At 34.2% G+C, this 23,854-nt stretch overlaps 1 protein-coding gene, 1 long non-coding RNA gene and 1 pseudogene across 2 annotated transcripts; all 3 read left to right on the top strand.

The window, feature by feature from the left end:
- Positions 1 to 5,650: 5,650 nt before the first annotated feature.
- Positions 5,651 to 6,471, top strand: LOC143609819 (RING-H2 finger protein ATL66 pseudogene; annotated as a pseudogene).
- An 11,581-nt stretch (positions 6,472 to 18,052) lies between these two features.
- LOC143609813 (uncharacterized) lies at positions 18,053 to 18,910 on the top strand. The gene has a single exon (XM_077084461.1). It carries the CDS (start codon positions 18,053 to 18,055, stop codon positions 18,908 to 18,910), a length of 858 nt encoding a protein of 285 aa, XP_076940576.1.
- Positions 18,911 to 23,395: 4,485 nt separating this feature from the next.
- Positions 23,396 to 23,854, top strand: LOC143609822 (uncharacterized). The gene is made up of 2 exons (XR_013149483.1): positions 23,396 to 23,600; positions 23,680 to 23,854. It is a non-coding gene; the product is annotated as an uncharacterized LOC143609822 (long non-coding RNA).

Genomic DNA, 23,854 nt, shown 5'->3' with positions numbered 1-23,854 from the left:
CTTGATATAAATTCTTTTAACGGCATTAATTTGATACATTTAATTGTGATAGAAAAGAAGATTAGAATCAATTTCAATACATTTTTTTTATCTAGAGCTTTTTCTGTTGATCAATTTTCAAATTTTCAATTTTTATATTAAATCCTCTTTGGTGATTTATACTTAACATCAATTCATTATCTGTTAAGGTTCGTATCCAGGCCCAGCCCGTGGGCCAGCTAACTAAGTCCATTGCCTTGGGCCTCCAATCTTTTTAGGCCTTCAAGTATTATGCCTGCATACAATTTATGTTTTAAAATGGGCCATAAACTAAAAAGTTAGGCCCAATTTCTTTTGATTATGACCTGATAGGAAAAAAAGAAAAGAAAAAGAACAAAACAACAAAAGGACACATAGATAGCATAGATACCTGATAGGAAAAAAAAAATATGTTTTCTTTAATTTTTTTTTAACACCACCAACTATAAACTTAATAGATTATTGTTTGTCTCAAGCTCGGGTAAAGAAGAAGAGTTTATATCAAAATGTTTTTAAAAAAGGCCTCAACATTTAGTTCGCTTTAGGCCTTCATAAACGTTGAGACGGCCGTGTACGTATCTTCACATGTGTTCTAGTGATAAGAGATTTGGTTTCTTTAATGGAGACTCAAGTTTGATTTCTATTTGTGTGGTGGATATTGACAATAAATGATTTGAGTTAAGATTTGTGCAAATGTTGTCAGTTTGAACCCAAGTCCACTCGTGTTTTCACCCCACAGTGTGTTACGTCATAGATTTATGTTCTTGTGGTAGCGCAACAATTGTCAAGTAGCAGCCAGTGGTATGGTTTTTCGGGAAAACGTACAAACCAAACTCTACAGCAAGCGTGAGCTTGATTAAGACAACACGGTATAGACAGAGCGGAGCAACAAGGCTCTCTTAAAAAAAAAAGCTGTTAAGGTACGTTGAAAATATGCATAACTTCAAATGCTAGTTTTTAACTAATATAAAACATTAAAACATGTGAATGTAAATCCTAAGAATAAAACTCTTTTATTTTCTACCTTTTGTTCTCTTTATTATTACTTCATAAGCAACGAAGAATATTGAGATATATAGAGGTCCAGAGAGGGGTTGCTTTGTGGGATAAGACTAGGCATGGTTTTCTCATATCTTATACAGGGCTCGGCAGACGTATAGGAAATGGTCTTCGTAACGACCCGGGATATTTTAAAAGAAATTAGATATATAAATTTATTTTACCTTAATTAGTGAATTGTGCTTTAAATGGTTGAAAGAAAACTAACACGGGCAAAAAAAAATTAATACGAACAAGTCTATTAAATATTAAATAATCTAATAAATTTTGTACCTAGTAATGAAGGATTACAATTATTGTTGATCTTTTAAAATTTTTTTATATAATGGCTATTTTTTAATACTCGTACAAGACACTCGAAATCTCGAATATATCCCTTACTAGAAGGAAAGAACGAACCTTCTCTGCTTCTCATAGTGGGAAGTTCTTTATCTTTCTTAGTGAATAGGGCTAATCTTAATGGACCGAGTTGAATTAAGTCAGGCCCTGCTAGACTGGGCCCTATACAAGGACACTCTCTAGTAAAGAGTAAAGACACAAGGTAGGCCAGTATTAGAATAAAAATTAGAGTGGTTATGAAAGATGTATAAATTGGGATTGGATCCTGATATACATATATGCTTCTACGATTAGGCTGATTCCTCGACGTTAGTTTTTGGTTCAATGATTGACTTGGTTAGAGATGTGTCTTAACGTGTTTAACAGGTTAGAGACGATGTGATTAATACAAGTATTAAACACGAAAATGACTCGTTTAACAATTGACTTTGGTAGTTTAAGCATGACAGCTATACGTTTTTATGTACCAAGAAAGAGACATAATGTACTCTACTGTCTTAATTTAAGTTATTTTTAAAAAAGTATAAAATTACAGAGCGTATTTTTTTTGCTTAACATGCCCATGCATTGGCCATTTTGACATATCGTGTCTAAACAAATGGCCATTTTGACGGCCCTAAATGATTATATCTCTACTTCATCCCCATACATTGGAAATGTAAATATGTAGATTTTATGTTCAATCCTTTACACATATGTATACATAATTCAAGTTTTTATTTACTCATGTATAATGTGTTTATCTAGATAGATTATAACCAGTGGCGTACCTACCTTAGCGGTAGGATGGATCGGCCGACCTGTGTGAGAAAAATTTTTTTAATGGTATATATATGTTAAAATTCTGATCGACCCCTGTGAAATTTTGACACCGACCCCTGTGGATTTGAGAACGACCATTAACTAAGAGAACTTGAGATTAAAAGATTAGAGTAAGCCAACCATATTTTCCGGCAACCGGCGCAAATAAGTATTCTCATATTGCAGTTAAAGAAGAAAAGAAAGAATATACATAATTTAACATTTTAAGATGTAATGAGCCTTTATTAACTCTATTTCACAACCCATTATTTTACCAAAATTTAATAAGACATTTGAAAATAAAGATAAAGTCAACAAAACATTTATTTGTGCACATTTATTTATTTCTTAGATAACCTAATATATAATAAAAATCAATATGTTTTTCCCTAAATTACTTGCCCGTTTATTTCGTATATGATTAATTAACTTTTAATAAGCTTTTGTTTTGTTTTTATCTAGATACCAAAAATTAAGAGCCTGTAGAAAACAACTATAAATATATTGTATTTTAATTATTGTTATGACGTATCATGTATTTTTTTTTTATATTTTTTGTTATATTGTAATATGATATTTTGGTTGATTATCTTTTTTTAATGTGAACCGCCCCATTTGGCCCGACTTAAACGACCAAACCGGATCGAAAATCATTTAGATACCAATTTCACCCGACCCGTACAACCGAACCGGACCAAAGAAAAATTTATATAGCGATACGCAACTAAGTACCGACCCGAAAGTTTTCCGACCCCTGCAAGAAATATTTCTGAACCCGCCATGAATTAGAACACAATATGTGATGTGTGGCTTGTGCGCTTGAAAAGAGCAATTGGATCACTTGTTTTGGAATTGCGAGTTTGCTTAGAATATATGAAATTATATTGAGAAATGATGCGAGATTAAATGTTTATGTAGTACATATATATTATTAAATTTATTTTTTTTATTGTTTTCGTTTTACCACGTTACGGCTGTCTTTATAATTTATTCGGCCAAAAATAAAATTTTTCTTATTTTCTGTATTTGTATACTTGTTCGTAGATTGGTTGGAATTTAGATTTATATCTTGCTTGTTCATAGATAAATGTGTGTTTATATTTTAGCCTTTGGCCGTCCAATCTATCTCAATTGCTTAAAAATGTAATTAGATTTAGCAATGCCATACCCTACAAATTCTCAAGTTTGATGTAACATTGATAAAAAGAACGTCATATTTAAGAAATAACTATGATAAAGAAGACCGCGTTAAGATCTCTTAGAATGATGTTCATAAGATTTGTGGCATGTTACCTTTTATGCAACTTCTTCATTTAGGGGCTATTAATGCAACCTAAAAGGTTAGGTATTAATATACAAGTTGATGAATATTTGTGGCCAAATAGAACCATAGGTGGTTAAAATAATTAATTTTGGACCAGAAATAAATATAGGTTCATGGTGTTTATAAATAAAGTTGCCCTCTTTTTGGAAACTACAATTCAAGCTTGTTTTATAAACTTAAGAACTTTGATACATGCTAGCTAGAAGTAGAAACTACATTAGTGGAACATAAGCAAGAACTAAAAGGAAATTTAGAAGTTTGTATCACAATGATATCGACACGATTGGTTGGCACTATAAGATTAATATTTATATATTATAGCTAGGTTCAAATAGAAAGTTTAATTTTTATAGGAAGGATATGAAGAATTCTATCAGTTAGTTGTTTTAAGTTAAAAAAATCAAGTATTCAAAATTAGCATGCACAAGAATTTTTATGTGTAAAAATTTATTAAATGAGTTTTATAGAAAAAATAGAAAATATGTTGATTTTTCTTTAATGTATAAGTAACTAAATATCATGATTATTATTAATAAACACTGTGAAACACCTTAAATAATGCATTTGTTAGAAGTAGATATTGTTAAGATCTGCTTGAAATTGGAAAGAAAAATAATAATAAATATTTTGTCTAATTTTTGGTCTGAAGTGTATGTTTGTGAAGGTAACAATGTATAATATACTTACTAGTTAATCATGTTCAACGTGTATATTATTATTATTTCTTTTTTTCTTTCTTTTTTCAATCTTTCATTATTGGTTGGTTGAAAGTTCCTATTTGGTTTTCTATTGAAGGAAAAAAGTTAGGATTTAAAAAGAACCCGTTAAAATTCTTGCATTCAACTACATCTTCTCATATTCGCCTAACTCGAACCTGATTCTGACTTGATGATACTAGTTGTGCATATAAAAGTAGATTACTAGATATAACATTCATAGTAGTTGCACTAATAACACGTTTTACAATACATAATAAAGCCTAAAAGCAAAACTTAAGAGAAAAGACGTGAAACATAATGAGAAAATTTAAATTTTGAATAATTTTCTATATTGAATATCGTGAAGAATATGCATTTTATGTTGTATTGCAATTTTATCTGATCTCATTACTAAGTAAAATATTATTGGGGTCTTGTGACTTGTGAGGTCGGTACTAGATTTTCATGGTATAAAAGATGGTTTAGAAAGAAAAAAACAAATTTTATAAGTGACAATACGAAAAACATATATCAATCAAGAAACGATATAATATATAACAAAATATGCTAATTAGAATTTAATAATTTAAACTAAATTTTTTACTGATAATACATAATCGGTTACATTTCTAATTTTCACTTTTATTATAAATGCGGATCTCACTCAAACAAAAAAGTAGTTTCGTCTGATCTTAACTTTCATTCAGTTATCTCAAAACAATTTACAACATTTTAGTTGATATAAAAATTCATCAATTGTATATTACTAGACGGCGGGGTTACTTTTTCATTAAAAATAAGATTCAACTTATCAACGAAAGTGAAAGTTTAAGTGTTGTTGATCGTATAATAAGTACGAATAATTAATGATTAGTCATTCATAACATAGTATCTACCTATACTATTAAATCAAAACAATCTTTTCACATGTCATTCAACTAGACCCTCCACATAAACTACCAAAGTTTGCATTTTTATAATTTCTACTTCATGAATAATAATATGAAAAATATGTTGTTAGCGGGAATCAAACTCATTATCTTGCTTTTAAAATGCTTGTAGCTTACCAACTCAACTATAATAAATTGATGGTAACCTTCTCTTTTTCTTAAATGGTAAAGATTCAAAACCTTTCATTTTGATTTCTAATACAAATACAAATTGTTTTTATAAATCTGTGTATATTAGAAAATTATTTATATCTTATGAATCCATAAAGTATGTTAATATGCATATTATTAAATTTAATTTTTTATTGTATTTTTTTTAATCACTCATGTGTTACACGGGCTCTATCATAGTATTAAAATATAATTGTCAACTAACTAAAAAATGTTAATTTAAATTTAAATCCCTTCTTCTTCTTATTATTATTTTTATTTGATGAAACACAAACAACCTCTAATTTATCATATGTTTGCTTTCCCAAATCAACTACTGTCGTTTACACTTTATACCCCTTAACTTCAAGCAACTTGTCATTTATCTCCCCTACCTTTTCTTTTCTACTTTTCGTTCATTATTTATACCAACCAACCCCACATTACAATTCTCCTTCTCACACCCTTTCACTGATCCCCCAATCCATGCCACTCAATTACCACATTCACAAAAACACCAACGTTAGCCTCCGACCCAATGACAACTCAAGACACCCAAACATTCCACTGGCGATATGATGACATGGACGACAAGAACTTCGAAATCCGAGGCCGCACACTCTTCTTCATCATCGTACTCTTTGCCATAATAATATTATTAACTCTTATCTTCCTCTACGCACGTTGGATCTGCCGCTTATCCTCATCCGCTGTTTCTGACACCACTACTTTACCACAAACCTTGCGTCCGTGTTCACGGACACAAGGTTTGGATACAACTGTTATCAACAGCCTTCCAATAACACTCCACCACAAGGCCGTCTACTACTTCTTCTGAGACGGGCGGTGAAGTGGAGTGTTGTATTTGTTTAGGAGAATTTGAACATGGGAAAAAAGTAAAGGTTTTGCCGAATTGTTATCATGCTTATCATTGTGAGTGTGTGGACAAATGGCTCACCACTCATTCCAGTTGTCCCATTTGCAGAGCTGCACTCCTGGTCGACTCACCTGTTTGACTCGGCCAATTCTTTTTTATTTTTAATTAATTATTTTGTCTTCTTTTTTTACTAGGAGTTAATGTATGCAAAGTAACGTATACCTTTTAATGATAAAGTGTATATTGAAATAATAATTTATTGGTCCGAATTTAGTATTTTGCTTAAAGAGCTAATGTTGTTTTCTTTTCTTATAATATTATTATAGTATTTTATATTAATAAATTAAAAATTAATGGCGACACGAATGAAATAAATAATTAATTTAAAATTTAGTAAACCTTTCATGATTTGATTAGCATGTTATTTAGGCCGTGTTCTTAAGATTTACATATCATGTATAACATTGAGCTGATGTATGTCACACATGCGAATTCAAACACGACATGAATATTTACGAGTGAAAACAATCACAACTTGTTTAACCATATTTTTGTATATTAGTAGTTTAAAAACTTCAAATTTATAACAAAAAAAAAAAACTAATGTAGTGAAAAACAAGTTAAATTAAAAGTCGACATTGACTTCTATTTTGGATTTTAAATTTTAGTATAAAATGCTTTTATAATTTAAATATACATTTACGAAAACAATTCAACCGGTGAACCACTAAGTCAACCTAAATCAACTAGAAACATGTCTGTGGGTTGACAAACTCACAAGCATCTTTAAGTTAAATCCATACTTGAAAATTTTTGTGTTAGCTTCATGTCATATTTTTGTGCTGTGTAGTTAAATTTTACCTAAAATATATCATAGGCTCTAATTATGAGAGTTCTAAAACAACTAAACAAAGTAATGATAAAAAACTGAAAAGAATTTTGTCCCTTTGTGTATGGTTTTTACGGGACATAAAGGCCAAATGAGTTACATGTATATATGATGTATAATTGATGGATGGAGATGACCATACATACATTAATGGCCAATAAATTTAAGTCCCGACCAGACCCCACCCATTGTGGGTGTCCTATTCTTAAGTTAGGCAGATTCTTTACATAAAAATAAATACCCATTAAATGATTTGAAGAACGAAACACAAACTCTGAATATGAGAATATTGATGAGCAAACGGTACCGATATGGAAATGGGTAACGTCAGTACTGATTTAGCATCAACTATTTGATGTATCGGGATCGGCACAGTACCGGCATTTACCGAATATTTGCATGCTGTACAGAACCGAACATTTTCAGTATTGGTATCAAGTTTTTAAAAAAATTAAGATTGGAAAATTCAATACTAGTATGGCACTGAGCTGATTCATCTTATCCATTACTTCAACCCTAGAGGAATAGGACACTAAAATAGTAGAATGCAAGACAAACTCTTTGTGAAAATGATGTGATGGCATACCAATATTTTGTAGTTTCGTGAAGATAGTGACGTAGATTTTATAACATACACAAATAAGTGTGTGAAGGAAACATGCTATATCATATTATCTCTATCGACCTCAATAAATATCTAGAATTAAAACACAGACGTGTGGATAGTTCCAAGTTTTAGTATATTTACCAAATAATTAAAGCTAAATATTTGGCTTTATTAAAGCATGTTGAAAAGATCATGAGTGGACGTGTTTTTTTTCTTTTTCTAACGACTAAAATTTTACATTTTATAAGATTTGAATCCCTAACTTCATATTTCACATTTTAATCACTTTACCACCTTACCAAGATAGAAATTGCGAGCGTGCTCTTGTTTCTTGAAGTTTAGAATAGCCAAGTTATTTTTTTGTTTTGAGTAATTCATAAAACTCATTAATAACAATATTTTTGTAATTTGCACCATACGAGCTTGTTAGATTTCATAATCATACTTTTCTTGAAGACCCGTAGACATAGACTTGACCCGCACCTAGACTCAACTTTTATATTTCAATTTGATCTTTGAGTTTGACTGACGTACTTGAGCCTTTGAAATACGCAAGACAAAAGTATTGATCTAGATTGACCACCCACGGTCAATGTAACATGCATTGAATGTCATTTGACTGACTTAAAGGTCTATGTTACTTAGAGGGGAAGGGGCACTCATGGGTATTACCCATGCATTAATCAATAATATAATGTCATCTCATTTCTACCATTAACTACCCAAAAACCACAAACTTACAGGCAACACCTACCTACAAGTACCCTAAAACTTCATTAATTCATTTTAATTTTTAATGACCAATAATGAATCAATGTTGTGTGGCAAACCTTTGCCATGAAATGAAGCCATGCACATTACCCACATGGGATGGGGTGGTGTTGCCATGTGGTTTGTAAGCCATACACCCTACCCATATGGGTGTCCCTTCCTTTGACAAACTTTGCTGAATTTTCAATAAGTTAATTGTGAAGTAGGTATCTAGTTATTTTCCATTGTACTTAGAGTAGCACAATTTGGTAAAAATTTGTTTAGATAATCAATATACAATCAACAAATTCAACTACAGTATAATGATGGTAGAATAAACACTATAACAGTTGTTTTCGTAATACATACAATTTTCATCAACAAATCAATAAAAAAAAGTTAAACGCGACAAACTACTCATAAAAGATAGAAAATTGTTTGTAACAAGCTCTCTAACGCATGTGTCAATATCAAAACCAATTACCCGAAATATATGTATTCGTATAACCAAACCATACACGTAAACATGTTCATTTTCATTCTATCTTCTTTTGACCGTAGTAATAGAAATTTACTAATCACTAATTTTTAGTTTTTATATTTCTAATTTTCTTTGGTAATGAAAACTTTATAAATATTAAAATAGTAGAAATCTATATAGAAATCCTAACAAGTAATGTTTAGCAACATACGGGTCATACTTGATACCCAACGGGTGATTATCCGTTGCACACCTGATGGGTACGCAAGGGCCGAATATTGGGCTGAGATTACCAATACTCGTTCTAAACTTATCATATCGCGACCCGTAGGTCAAAGTTTCAACTATGGAGTCAAAATAAGGGAGGAAATAATAAACAACACCAAAAGCATAATAACCAAGAAAGTCAAAACCAAAATACATCTCATACTTGAGATAATCAAGATCTATCTCGAATTCTCACAGAAAATAAATCAACAGCCTATTAAAAATAACACTTTAAAGGGACAATCATATGTCAAACAACTTTCTTTGAGCAAATTCAATTGAAAACCTAGAACATAGCATAATAGAACATAGCATAATTGAAGAAAACAACAAAAATGTTCTCACACCATTTTTACAAAAATTCCTTATACCAGGACACAGAGTGAAACAGTATGTGTGAATTTGGTAATTTTTTTATATATATTTATTAAGAAATATAGATATTACATCAACATAGCAGGTAGGCGGACAACAAGCTGCGCCACCACCCCTTTCTGAATTGCAAACCCTAACCTGCTAAAGACATACCCCTGCCCCTTTGGAGTCGACACATTGCTATGCACAACCCGTTGGACCCTGGTTAGGAAACGGATAGCTTCCGGTGCCAAGGAGCCAAAGGTATCAAAAGCCAGAGGGACAAAAACATGTTGGTTCTCTTCACAGGCTTTAGCATGTTTCTCCACCTTCTTCGTTTCAGCCCTTTTCATTGCTTGCCCAGCTACAAACCCATTATCCCTCAAACCAACTAAAGGAGATACCCCTGTGAGGTCAACACAAGCATGTTTTCCCCCGGCCCAACCAAAGACGAGCAAATCTGCCGGTCGTAGAGTGGATCTCCCTTCCGTGGGGTCTATATGGAAGTTTACGGGGGCTTCCTTTTTAGCTGATATCCCAGCTCGCCTTAAGATGTCCCAAAGAACGTCTCGCACCCAATCATGTCGGTATTTGAACCCAGGCATCTCCTTGCAATGAACCGCATGCTCTCCGAATTTTATCCGGGCAAGCCTTACGGTAGATCGGACATGTTTCGTCTTCTGGGTACATTGGGACCATCAAACGGTACTTAAGAATGGCCCTATACTCGACCGCATACATGCTTTGGCCCAAGCCATCAATCGGGATAACGTTCAGAAAATCTTGGGTATGAAGACCTTGTAAGCATTCAATAACCGCCTTCTGTCGGGGGGACAATCCAAAAACTTCTCCCAGGCTCTGAGCGATTTTGCCAAAAAGGGCATTCGCCAAAGTTTTTTGAGGCTTTGGTGGGGCATGTCCTTATTAGAGAAACCGCCAATGTCAAAGTCTGAGAAAGCGCCATTTAGGCATTCCAGGGTCTGCACGTAGTCTGAGTCCAGGTCGACAACTCCACTATTCCTTAAGATGTGATTCTGTAGCTTCCAAGACTGAGCCCTCGACGCTACAAAAGCGTAAACCCCAACATCATGAGCCGAAAGAAGGCCTAAACCCCCCAAGCGCATCGGTAAAGATGCAAGTCGCCACTGAAGATCACCAAAAAACGGGCCTCCACATACAACTATGTCTTCGATGGCTTCTCGAAGCCCCTTATCAAAACAGGATACCGCATCATCCATCATATGGGGGTGGCATGTTCGTAACCCAAAAAGCAACTTAGCAACCCCCCTGCAAGACCTAAGTAGGAGGAGTTCGATCTGGGGATCCCTAAGGCAAGGTAAGAGTTTCATAAGATCAACCGCACGAGATGCTCTCCGCCTCGCCAACTCCTTAATAAAGTAGGGATCTTGACTAACAGCCCCTCCAAGGAGCTTTACCCCTTTCTCTGGTCTACCAATCCCACTAAGGAAAAGCCCATCTTTAACTTTCACTCCATTACACGCTGGCCAAAAAACCTCAGTTTTCTTAATACTAATTTGAAGCCCCAATGATGGCCCTTCCGAGCTGATAATGTCTAGGGCTTTAGCGACTTCGTTGGCACCACCAAAAATAGTCCCATCATCCAAGTACCAAGCATGAAATGGGAGGTTACGTTCATTTTGTACCCGGAGAACAAGAGGGTGTAATGCTAAGGCAAAGAGGAGGGGCCCAAGGGGGTCTCCCTGCTGAACCCCAGTAGTAGCCCCTATACAGTCATCACCAACGTACAACCTAGCCGGCTGGGCATAAAGGAACTAGACCCATAGATAGATAGACGGGCAATTTGGTAATAAAAATTGTATAAACATTAAAACCTGTTCTTCTCCTGTATTCCAGAGATGGCAAGATTGGTCCCTCTACTGATAAACATTAAGCTTCACACTTGAACAAACAAATTCACTTTCTTTTTTCTTTTTATTCTTATTATTTTTATAATTTTATCCAACAACCCCTTAAGTTTCAGTCTTTTCAGTAAAGACCCGTACAAAATTCATTTCAAAAGTTATATGTAAAACATTTTTCTGGAATAAAATTCAGACTCGTATTTAAACATTTCATCTATAGCCCGAGAAACTAACTTGACCATCGTAGTTAGTTTCCTTGTTTTCTTTATCAATGCTACCTTTGGTTAGACAACCTATCCATGTTCAAGAAAGACCCCATACGTGTATGGGAAGCATAAAAATTAATAAAAACCAATGGGCTATTTGGTAGCCTCTTAATAATTCTATTAAGTGACTACCTTTAAATGAGTTATGAAGCCTCTTAGAGCATTCTCATCCCATCCCATATAATTATGTGTGCGGAGTTTGCAAATTATAGGGTGTGGTTGTGAGTGATTGTGAGTGTAAATTATAGGGTGGAGAGAGAAATGTAGTGATTTTTTGTAAATTTGGGAAAATATTTGAGGAACATTGTTTGCCTCTATTTATTTTTTAATATTTGTTGGATTTGTTATGAATAGAGGAGAGAGAAAACTGTAATGATAAAGGCATAAAAATATTATTTAATTGAACATGAGAGAGAAATGTAGTGTTTTTTAGTGTAATTATAGAGATAGAGATGAGGAGTGGGTTGAGAATACTCTTAATGGTTAAGTTTCAAAGACATGATGCCTACTTCTTAATTAGTCAGGCCTCTTAATAAACCAACACAAGATTGCCAAACAACCCCTAAACTTACATGATAATGAGGATATCATGAGGTTGCTGCTTAACCGAGTTTAAGTAAAGATAAAATTTATCATAATTTTAGATTAATCATGTTTGTATCAACATAGTTTCATTGTTCAAAAAAAAAGTTTCATTGTTATTGCTTGCCTAATTAATGTTTGCTTAAACAAAGGTACACAGTGCAAATGTGCAATCATGAGTTAGAGGGTGTCTGGCTAAGCTTATTTAACTCCAAAATTGTTTATTTACTTATGGCTTTTTCAAGGGTAGTTTTTAAGAAAAGTATTTTGATTAGCTTTTGTGAGTGCAAAAACCAAAAAGTAGGTAAATTAACAAGATAACATTCTTATATATTTATTAGTTTACATATAATGGAATGATAGGTATATTTGTAATTTGGTATTTCAAAAGCAAAAGACAAAACAAAAAACTTAACCATTTTTCTAACACACAATAAAAAAAACCTAGAAGTTATGATACCCAAACAGGTTAGGGAGAAAGAACATTCTGTAGCTTTAATTTGATATTAGTTACTTCAACTTGAGAGCTAAAAAATAAAAAAAATTGAAACTTTTCGGTAATAGTTTTTGGTAACAGTGGATTACACGGTTTTAGCATATTTGAAAGTATATCAACTTTAAGGTTGATCCTTGATCGGTTCGACATTGTCTGGATGACTGGATTCGGATCTTTGTGGGCCTACTTGATTAAAAGTATTAAAATGATTAATCACAACCTTTTTTTAACAGACAACGAATAAAAGCATGGTTACTTGGGGTAACTCAATAATAAAATGCGTCCCTATACACATACGATCGCAAACAAACCCGGGCTAACTCAATAACAAAACGCGACCCTTTATGCCTGCGATCCAAACAATGTTGGGTAGCCCAAGCCCACCTTCTTCATTGCCGGGAAAAACCCGCCGCCCGAATCCTACTTGGTAAAACCAGGTTGAGATCGATTCGTAGTTGAGACCTTCCGGCCTCCTCAAATCTTCATTCTTCCTCCGAGACCAGTTCAACGAAAGCTCATTGGCATTAATCGCAACCTTTTAATTTATTAAATTACTATAAATAGAAAACTCCGTTTTGTTATAAAAAAGCTACAATTATTTGTTATACTTTTAGGGAATTAAAAAGAAAGAGAATTCCTTAATCATGTGAAAGTAGTTGGACATTTAGGTGGTGTTTGTTTTTTCCTAAAATCACTTCTTCACCTCTTTTGTCTGCGCCACGCAGACCACGCGCAGACGTTAAGCTCTGCAGCGTGTTTGATTTTTAAAAGACATTTCATTTAAAAACGTCTGCGCGTCCTCTTCTCCTAGAAGTGTTGCCCTAGTCACTTCTCACCTCTTCTTATTTTCATTATCAACAACACTAGCAGACCTCCACCCTCCTCCTTCTCTACCCCAACCCTAGCTGACTCCACCATCGCCGCCGCCGCCGGCCTTCCTCCTTCACCGCCACCGGCTATCTCCAAAGATCCGTCGCAGTCCGCCTCTCTCTCTCTCTATCCAAAGTTCCGCTGCCTCTCTCTCTCTCTCCAACACAGATCCGTCGCCGTCTCTCTCTCTCTCCAACAGGTTATCTAATTACCTTTTGTTTTAACTTTGTTAGATTATGTTATTGTTAGTTTTTTGTTAACTTTGAGTTAATAAGTTTTCTCCGTCGCCGACTATTTTTTGGAATCCAATTTGTGTATCTTTCACATAATAATAATAATAATAATAATAATAATAAACATATGAACAGACAGTCTGATTAGTGAATCTGTGAATTGATTATTGCAATCTAACAATTGGCTTTGGATGCTTGGTTTCTTTCTGGGTTGTGTTTCTTCCTTTTATTTAGATTATGTTATTGTTAGTTTTTTATTAAATTTGTTAGATTATGTTAGATTTTGTAAAGTTTTAATCTTTTAATTCCATATGTTTCCATCTCTTTCCAGTTTCGTTTTTTTAAATTAAATTGTTGATTGTTTTTTGTTTTCTTGATTCAGATTTCGTTTTGGTGTGGCTAATTCTGTATATACCAGTTAGATTAAGTTCTACCGGTGATTAAGAAAGCGTGCAGTTATGATTACGTACGAATGAGGGCAACACGGTGTCTATATGTTTTAAAATCACCCGACCTTGTGAGTAGTTTATATATTTATATGCTCTGTTTAGTACATTATATGTTTGAACTATCAAGTTGGGTTTGTTGTTCGGGTTTTGGTCCGGGTGTATGGTTTTTGGGTTTAGTTATAATGAAAAAAAAAGCGTTCAAGTTGTTCGGTTTCTGCGTTCAAATATAATTAAAAAAAAGTGTTCGGGTCATACGGTTTCGGGCTTACATGAACTAATAAAAAGATGATTAGTTTTTTTTTGGTGTTCAAAAGTAAGAATAAATGTTTGGGTTAGGGGTTGGGTTAGCTTGGGTCGTGTTTGGGTTAGTTTGCGTCATGTTGTTTGGTTTTTGTTTGCGTTAGTTCGGGTTATTTTGGTTTGTTTGGGTTATTATAACTTGTATTTATTTATTGGTTTGTTTATTTAGATTTGGCAAGACTTGACAATGGCTACACTGATAGAACTTGACGATTTGATTATGAGAATAATGCTGGAATTTATAGATTGTTTGTAAGACCTAATGATTCTCATACATGTTAATCTTGGATTATGTATTTTGATATTGTGAGTATTTTTAATTATGGATAATTTGTATTTTTTGGTATAAAATTTGGATTTATGTATTAATTGTTGTTGGATAATTTGTGTTTTTGGTATAAGTTATACATTAAATGTATTAGCAGTCTGCAGACGTTGAAAAACAAACAGTCTTCTTCTTACAGACTGCAGAGGTTTGGTCCACCTCTTTTGCTACAGATGTCTGCAGATGTGGTCCGCAGACTGCAGACGTTTTACCTCTTAAAAAACAAACAGCACCTTAATTTCTAGCTGGCGTTCACCTAAATAGCATGAGCAGTTGTGGTGCCCTACAATTTAAGTGGTGTATATGATCAGATTTTCTTGTTGTTGTAATTAAAAGACTACGATCATATCTACATCTATACTTCTATATTTATTCAAGAGAGAATACACAGTTCTGTAGTTTATGGACAAGTGCACATTTTGAAAATCAAAACGACCAGAATGAGTCTCAGTGGTTTCAAAAAGGATCCAAATGAGTCCTTTCATTAGTTAACGGTGTCAGGTTCAAGGGCAAGATTGACTTTTCACCTTCATACCATCTCATTGACATTTATATCCACATACTTTTGTACAATCAACACTTTGTGTCCCTAAAGTTTCTCATGTCCCCACCATTGTCTCTCCTGTCACCAACGCCGCTCTCTCCCACTTCACCCCCACCACCACCACCGGGGGAGAGTGAGTAAGTGAGCGAGATGCTCTGGAGGAGGGGACTGTCCCACTGTCACCTTCATCTTTCTCTTTACAAAACCCCTGTCAATCCGTTCGATTTTTATTTCAGTTGTGTCGATTGTTGTTAAATTTGAGTTGGGTTTTTGATTAATTTCAATTTTTGGTAAGGAATTTTTGATTGTTGTAGGTTTTAGTTGAAACCATAGATCGCTTTCTTTCTCTTAAAACCCTAAATTTGAGTATATCTAATTCCGATTGATAGGAGTTTTATGGGATTCAAATTGGGTTTTTGATTACTTTGAAAACCCAGCATGAGTGAACATAGAGGGATGGAGGAGGTGGAGGGATGCAAACTGAATGTTATACTAATTTCACATCCCCTATTAACTGATGTTAGATAAAGGGATTTAAAGTGTGCCAATTTTGAAACCATGAGGAATCATTCGGGCAATGTGCGCCTAGCCAGAAACCACTGGGACGCAAATGTATATTGTCTCTTTATTTAATAAGATATAATCTTTCATACAACATATCACCTGGATATCCGTTCTCATCATTTTTTCCGATTTCTCTCATATTAAATGTAACTCTCACTTGTTTTAACAATGTTACATTTAAAAAAAATATATTAATTATATCAATAAAACACATTTATTTTAACCTATCTTATTTTAGAAAACTTTGAAATCTAATTATGTAACTTTTGTTTTCGATATTCAAACATTAAATTGAAGTGAAATAGTAATTAATGTATTTTCAAAACCGATCATATCTTAATTTTTCCAACAATAAGATGCACATAAATAATTTTAAGAATTTTATGTACTGATATTTTCCACCTGACGTAGTATATGAGTTCTAAGTTAATGTATGTGTGTGTTTGTGTATATAACCAATTTTTCACTTGATAACCAATTGTTGTGTAAACTTACCGTCCAATGATATCCTTCTAATTATTGAGATCATGTAAACACAATTTACATTGGGGAGGTGACGTTCAAAGGAGTTAAAGGAAAAAAGAACAACTTCGAACATAATCATTTGCTAAATTATAAACCATGGCGCTTATCACCGTATCATCCCTTTTGAAGTTAAATATGTTAGACTTATTTTAACATTTGAAATACAATTAAAAGAATTTAAGTTTGAATATTATATCTCAAGTTTTGAAAGCGCAATATATTTTTTAACCTATTATATGTACATAAATATTTAAAAAAAAATTCATGTATTGATATTTCTAACCATTAAGGTAGGGATCAAGAAGAAAAGAAAACAGATTTGAAAATGAGGCATGTGCTAAATTATAAACCCTAACACTTATCAACGTGCATGTCAACCCTTTTGAGATTTGATAAGTTAAACTTATATTAACATTTAAAATACAATTAAAAGATTTTAAGTTTGAATAATATTATATCTATTTGATAAGTTAAATTTAATTAACATTTAAAATACAATTAAAAGATTTTTAAGTTTAAATATTATATCTCATGTTTTAAAAGCCACATGCATTACTAAAGTTTATATCCTTATGTTAGTTTAGTGAATTATATGCATTGCTAAAGTTGTGAGAGATGGAAGCCCATAACATGAACCATGAATAATGAAAGGCTATAACTGCTCCCTTCCTAATGAACATGTCAATGTCGGCTAAGGTTTGTAAGAGAAAAAACAACTTGTAAAATAAACCTTAAAAGCTTACAAACACAAGCTGGCTGCCTGGCTCTACAGAATTAAGGCTAATACTCGTTACGTCTATGATTGGAACACAACATGTTAGGAGGTAATGAAAAGTGATGCTAAAATTGCCATTCATAGCAAGACAAAACATTGTCTACTAGACTCCAAACTAACGGACGACAATGGAAACGTGACATAACTCATTATTGTCTAAACTCACCTTTACCAAACTGCCACCTTTCAACCTTTCGATGTTTTAACGTCCAAATTTTCGACTTGTCACATACAATGTGGTTTTGAGGTAATCATGACCAACAGAAAGGTAATGTTATTGAAAGAGATTGCAAAATCATACCCAAATCAGTCACACAATTACCTCTAAAATATATTCTCCTTCCTTGTTTAGTTAAATGTGCAATTAGGAAAGTTGTTATTATTTCCTTTTTGTTTTCAATGTAAACGTGTATATGTATTGGGTATGTTGATGAATGAAATCAATTTGACTGATTACCAATTTTTTCATGGTATCAGAGCAGTCATATACAGAAGAAAACAAAAAACCCTAAAAGCCATCGTCTTATATGGCGCCTGAAAACTCTGAAAAATCCAAAGCCGATGGTGAAGCAATCGATCATCAATCACCATACTACTCCACGCTTCCGACTACCCAAAGTAGTTACATGTGAATGATGTTCTCACAGATAATAATTACAACGACTGGGCACAAGAAATGACTAATTTCTTGTTCGCCAAGAACAAAATTGGTTTCGTTGATGGTTCAATCAAGAAACCAGAAAGCAGTTCAACCCTCTGTATGCCTTGGATGCGGGCTGATGCAATGATAAAAAGGTGGTTAACTACTGCTATGGAGAAAGATATACGCAGCAGTGTCAAGTATAATAATACTGCATGTGAAATATGGACTGATTTGCAAGAGAGGTTTGGAAAGAAGAGTGCTCCGAGGGCATATGAGTTGAAGCAATGTCTCACATTAACACAACAAGATGGCTCTTTTGTAACAGCATATTTCACTAAATTAAAGGGGTTATGGGATGAGATAGAATCTGTTTTACCCACCCCTCATTGCACTTGTGATGGTTGTTTGTGCGGAATAGGTAAGAAGCTATTCGACCTCAAACAAAAGGAGAGGTTATATGAGTTCTTAATGGGACTCGATACAGAATTCTCCGTTATTCGAACACAAATATTGGCTATGCAGCCTATGCCGAATCTTAATGTTGCATTTCACCTAGTTTATGAAGATGAGCAGCAACGACAAATCACCATTCCAAGGAAACCGAGCAAGGAGGCTGCAGCCTTTCAAGCTTCCTTTCCTCGACGTGAGGTAAGCCAACAGAAGAGGGGATCACAGAAGAATGAAAAACTAGGATTGGTTGATAAGACTGATCACTGTACCTTTTGTGGAAGAGACGGTCATAATCGGGAAGGCTGTTTCAAACGAATAGGGTACCCCGAATGGTGGCCGGGAAAAGGAAAAAAAGAAAACACAAAGCCGAAGGATGCTCTTGTAGAAACGAAAGTTGCTCCTATAGAAACAAACTCGAGTCCCAATACCGGGCTTGACTAGTTATACACATCATTTTAACACACTGTTCTCATACATCAATATATATTCATTTTAAAAAATATATAGCAACATAACCCTCGTATAAATATAATAAATTGTCAATGTTCTGGTATAATTATTTAAAAAATAATAAATTCATTAAAAATAATAAAATAAGTTCAAATAAAAAAATAGTCACCAGGAATATTCTTGGGATATCCTCATGGGACAAAAGGATACAAGGTTTATGACATAGAAAAAAGGAAGATGATTGTATCCAGAGATGTAAGATTCATGGAAGATATGTTTCCTTTTGATAATGTTGACCTGAAAGAAACTCAAGAAGAAAGTGGATTTTCGCCTATCCATACGAACCAACTGAGAACCAACAAACAGAAGATGAAAACAAAGAAAATGAAGAAAAGGTGACACATGAAGAAGACGAAGAATTAACAAGAAATAATGTTAGTTTTGAAACCGGCAATGATGTTGGTTCGGAGACCGTGGAATCTGTACACGTGAACGAAGGTGGTACCGGTTCATATGAAAGTGAACATGGTGGATTTATAGATGAAAGCATGCATGGTGATGATTTCATGCATGAAAATAATGACAATCTGGATGGCGCAAACTCACATCAGCATGAAAGTCAGCAAGTTGAAGAAACAAGGGCCCACCGAATTCGATCAAGACCATCATACTTGAATGGTTATCAAGTGAATCTCCCCCCTTCGGTAGACCATGCACAGCCGGCTCCAAACCAAGGTTCCTCTACGGTACATCCTCTAGCTCATTACATTTCTTATAATAAATTTTCTAATACTCATAAAGCTTTTTTATCGGCCATCACTTCACATGATGAGCCTAAGAACTTTCATGAAGCTTCACGCAATTGTAAATGGAGAGATGCGATGAAGAAAGAAATAAAAGCCCTCGAACAAAATGGAACATGGACACTCGAGACCCTGCCGAAGGGAAAGAAAGCCATAGACTCCAAATGGGTATACAAGGTCAAATTTAAGCCAAGTGGGGAAGTGGAAAGATACAAGGCCAGGCTTGTAGCTAAAGGATTCACACAACAAAAGGGAGTGGATTATCATGATACCTTCGCACCGGTTGCTAAACTCGTAACTGTTAGAACCCTACTTGCGATTGCCGTCAAGCGAGGATGGATTATTCATCAACTCGATGTGAATAATGCCTTCCTTCATGGCGATCTAGAAGAAGAAGTCTACATGAAAGTACCTTAAGGGTTTGCAACTAAAGAAGAAACACGGGTTTGCAGGTTAAGAAAATCAATATATGGCCTAAAGCAAGCTTCCCGTAATTGGTATCACAAATTCTCCTTAGCGCTTCAACAACTTGGTTATAAGCAATCAAAATCAGATTACTCTTTGTTCATATATAAAGACGATAGAACCTATGTTGCCGCACTAATCTACGTTGATGATGTCGTCATAGTTGGAAACAACATGAGTAAAATCCAGCACACGAAGACTGAACTCGACAAGATGTTTAGCATAAAGGACCTTGGACAACTAAAATACTTCTTGGGGATCGAGGTCGCTCGCACTTCTGAAGGCCTTGTTCTTAGCCAAAGAAAGTACACACTCGATATCCTTGAAGATAGTGGTCTTCAAGGTTGCCGACCGAGCTCCTTTCCCATGGAACATAACTTAAAGCTAGACAAAGGTGACGAGGAAGACAAAGTTGATGCTAATCAGTATAGGAGACCTGTGGGAAGACTACTTTATCTTCAAGCTACGAGACCAGATATAGCTTACTCGGTAAACGTTCTAAGCCACAAACAATTTGTGGCTGATCCTAGACAAAATCATATGAATGCAGCAATCAGAATTCTTATATACCTTAAATCTACACTAGGTCAAGGGGTTCTTTTACCAAAGGAGGGAGGCACAAAACTCATGACTTATTGTGACTCAGATTAGTTAGGGTGTCCCTTCACCCGACGGTCTAGAACCGGATATTTACTCCTCTTAGGAGGAGCACCAATTTCTTGGAAATCCAAGAAACAATCTGTTGTATCGCGTTCCTCGGCTGAGGCAGAATACCGAGCTATGGCTGCAACGGTTAGTGAAATTTTATGGGTTCGATGGTTATTACGGGAATTGGACGTGCCACCCAATGGACCTACACCGCTGTTTTGTGATAATCAAGCTGCAAGACAAATAGCAAACAACCCCGTGTTCCATGAAAGAACCAAGCATGTTGAGATGGACTGTTATTTTGTTCGTGAAAGGGTCGAGTCCAAAGATGTCCAGCCATTGGTTATCGATTCAAAATCATAAATAGCCGACTTACTCACTAAACCTCTTGGAGCTCAACAATTGCAATCACTTCTTGTCAAGTTGGGCGTTCGAGACTTACACGCTCCAACTTGAGGGGGAGTATTGAAAGAGATTGCAAAATCATACCCAAATCAGTCACACAATTACCTCTAAAATATATTCTCCTTCCTTGTTTAGTTAAATGTGCAATTATGAAAGTTGTTATTATTTCCTTTTTCTTTTCAATGTAAAAGTGTATATGTATTGGGTATGTTGATGAATGAAATAAATTTGACTGATTACCAATTTCTTCAAATGTGTCGTTCAATAATTTATCATTAAGAAATAATCATTGATGTACTTTATCGATTCGAAACTCATAGTGCCCACAATAGTGGATTTTCCACTCGTCTGGAAGACGTGGAATGGGGCAGACAGGAAGTTCACGGACGAGCATTGACGTGGGGCGCAAGTCCGGGGATGAGGTGGGTGGGTCACATACTAACATATAGATTATTAAAAAAATAATAATAATTTTTAAATTTTTTTTATTTAAGTTATTTTTTTAAATAAAAACAACAACTATATATATGGCTTAAAAAGGTAAAATATTTCAAATTAAAATCTATAAATTAACATCCACATACCTTAATACTTCACACCCAACATTTCTACTTTTTCTCTCAACAATAACATCCACTTCTCTCAAAAAAACACACTTTCATCAAATAGAGAAAGGACAACCTCGGACAAAAACAAAATCAAATGGATAAATTTATATTTAATCAAGAGATAGGCATACTAATGATACTAATGATGGACCACCCGCATATGAATTAACATAATAAGGAGAAAACGTAACCTACGAAGATTAATTTTCTTTTTTATCTATGGTTTTCAGTAAATGCACCTTTTTTTTACTTTTACTTACTTTATATTTTTAAGTTAAATTTTATTTTTCTAAACTTCTTTTTAAATTAAGTCATATTTCAATATTTAAATATATACGAAATAAGTGAAATAATTTGTTATATATGTTGTATGATTAAATTATAAATTTAAATTTAGAAGGAGGCATGATGTTCTAAGGATTTCCAAATGTTTATTTTGGAATGTGTGGTGGGGTTGATGTGGAGGTTCTCATATATATTTTTTTTTGCTTTTTTACTTTGTTTTCAAATGTAACATGTATAGATTGATCATTAAAAACCTCAAATTAAAGACTAAAAAATTCGATTGATCAGAAAACCCTAATCAATAAACCTCGTATATAAAGATAAAAAAAATGTAGGGATTGGCTGAATACCAACCCTATATAGCAGATTTGTCCATGTTCGAGAATGAATCATGAACGTTTAAGGGATGTCATTCGGTTATGTAAACAAAGGTTTAGGTTTTCAGGTCGTGTTTATAGACATTATGCTTTATATGCCAAGTATTTAGTAATGGGCCTTTAGCTTAATAGTATTGGGTTTTTACTTTATAATTGCCTAAAGTATATGACTTTAGGCAACTGGCTTTAGGTGGCACGCTCTATAAATCAAGATTTATGCATTAAGCTTTAGACTTTCCGCATGCAACATGCCACAAACGGTAACAAAGTAAGTGCGCTAGTCGAGGTCGAACAATATCCAAGATTCAAACAATTTATCATCACAAAAATAATGAAAAAACCCGATAGATACATAAAAATATAATCTTAAAGGTAAAAAACCGTAGATTATCACCGTGGTAGCTCAACATCCGATAAACCTACATATATCAAAATAAAATAAATCAACAAAAGAAAAAATATAGCAAAGAATATAGCACAACATGAAGCTTAAATCCACAACATGCTCGAAAATCGAAACAATATCCAATTGTCTTCTGTACATACACAAACTCTCCATTAGAGGTGCATAAACCGGTTTAAACCCCAAATCCGGATTGTGTTGAAAGTGGTTCGCTTTTTTCACCAAAATTCAAATGGGTTTACGATCGGTTTCAGATCGGATTTTGACAGTTTTTGTCAGTTTTGGCTAGTTTCGGTTTGGTTAACCCGTTTGGAACCGGTTTAGGCGGAGAAAATTACAAACCGGTTTCAAACCTATGGTTTCACTCGGTTCAAAACCGGCTTCTACATAATCAATTTCAAATCAATTTGGGTTCGGGTCGGTTCGGTTAAGTAGTTCTTGTGCCCACCTCTACTCTCCAATCTCAAATAATGGAACTTCAGGCTTTAGGCTTTTGTCTCTTGGTTTATAGGCCCAGTGTAATTTGGGCTTTTGTATGACACTTGTTACACGATAAGCTTTAGGGTTCGCTAATTAGCCTTCACCCCATCTGATCAAACCTCTTCGCAATCACAACGTCGGCTAGGGTTTCATAACCTAAACCAGAAAAACCACAGCTTACGCTTCCCGATCACCATGAGAGCCAAGGTAAGTGTTCTTTGTATGAATTGGTTATAGATCTTAACTTATATGCATCTGAAATCGGTTGATTTGTGATATTTTACAGTGGAAGAAGAAGAGAATGAGGAGATTGAAGAGGAAGCGCAGAAAGATGAGACAGAGATCTAAGTAATCTGTTTCTCGGGAATAATAATAATTTGGTACTCGTTTTATTATCATCAGTTTTTGTTTGTGTTGTTGGATTCAGTTTGTGACTTTTATGATTATGAGTTTAGTTTAAA

The sequence above is a fragment of the Bidens hawaiensis genome, unplaced genomic scaffold (genome assembly GCF_021521415.1).
Source record: "Bidens hawaiensis isolate Kalapana, Puna unplaced genomic scaffold, B.hawaiensis_p1.1 tig00016075_1, whole genome shotgun sequence".
NCBI classification, from domain to species: Eukaryota; Viridiplantae; Streptophyta; class Magnoliopsida; order Asterales; family Asteraceae; genus Bidens; species Bidens hawaiensis.
The sequence above is the reverse complement of the archived record's forward strand: the minus strand, read 5'-3'. Positions and strand labels throughout refer to the sequence as shown.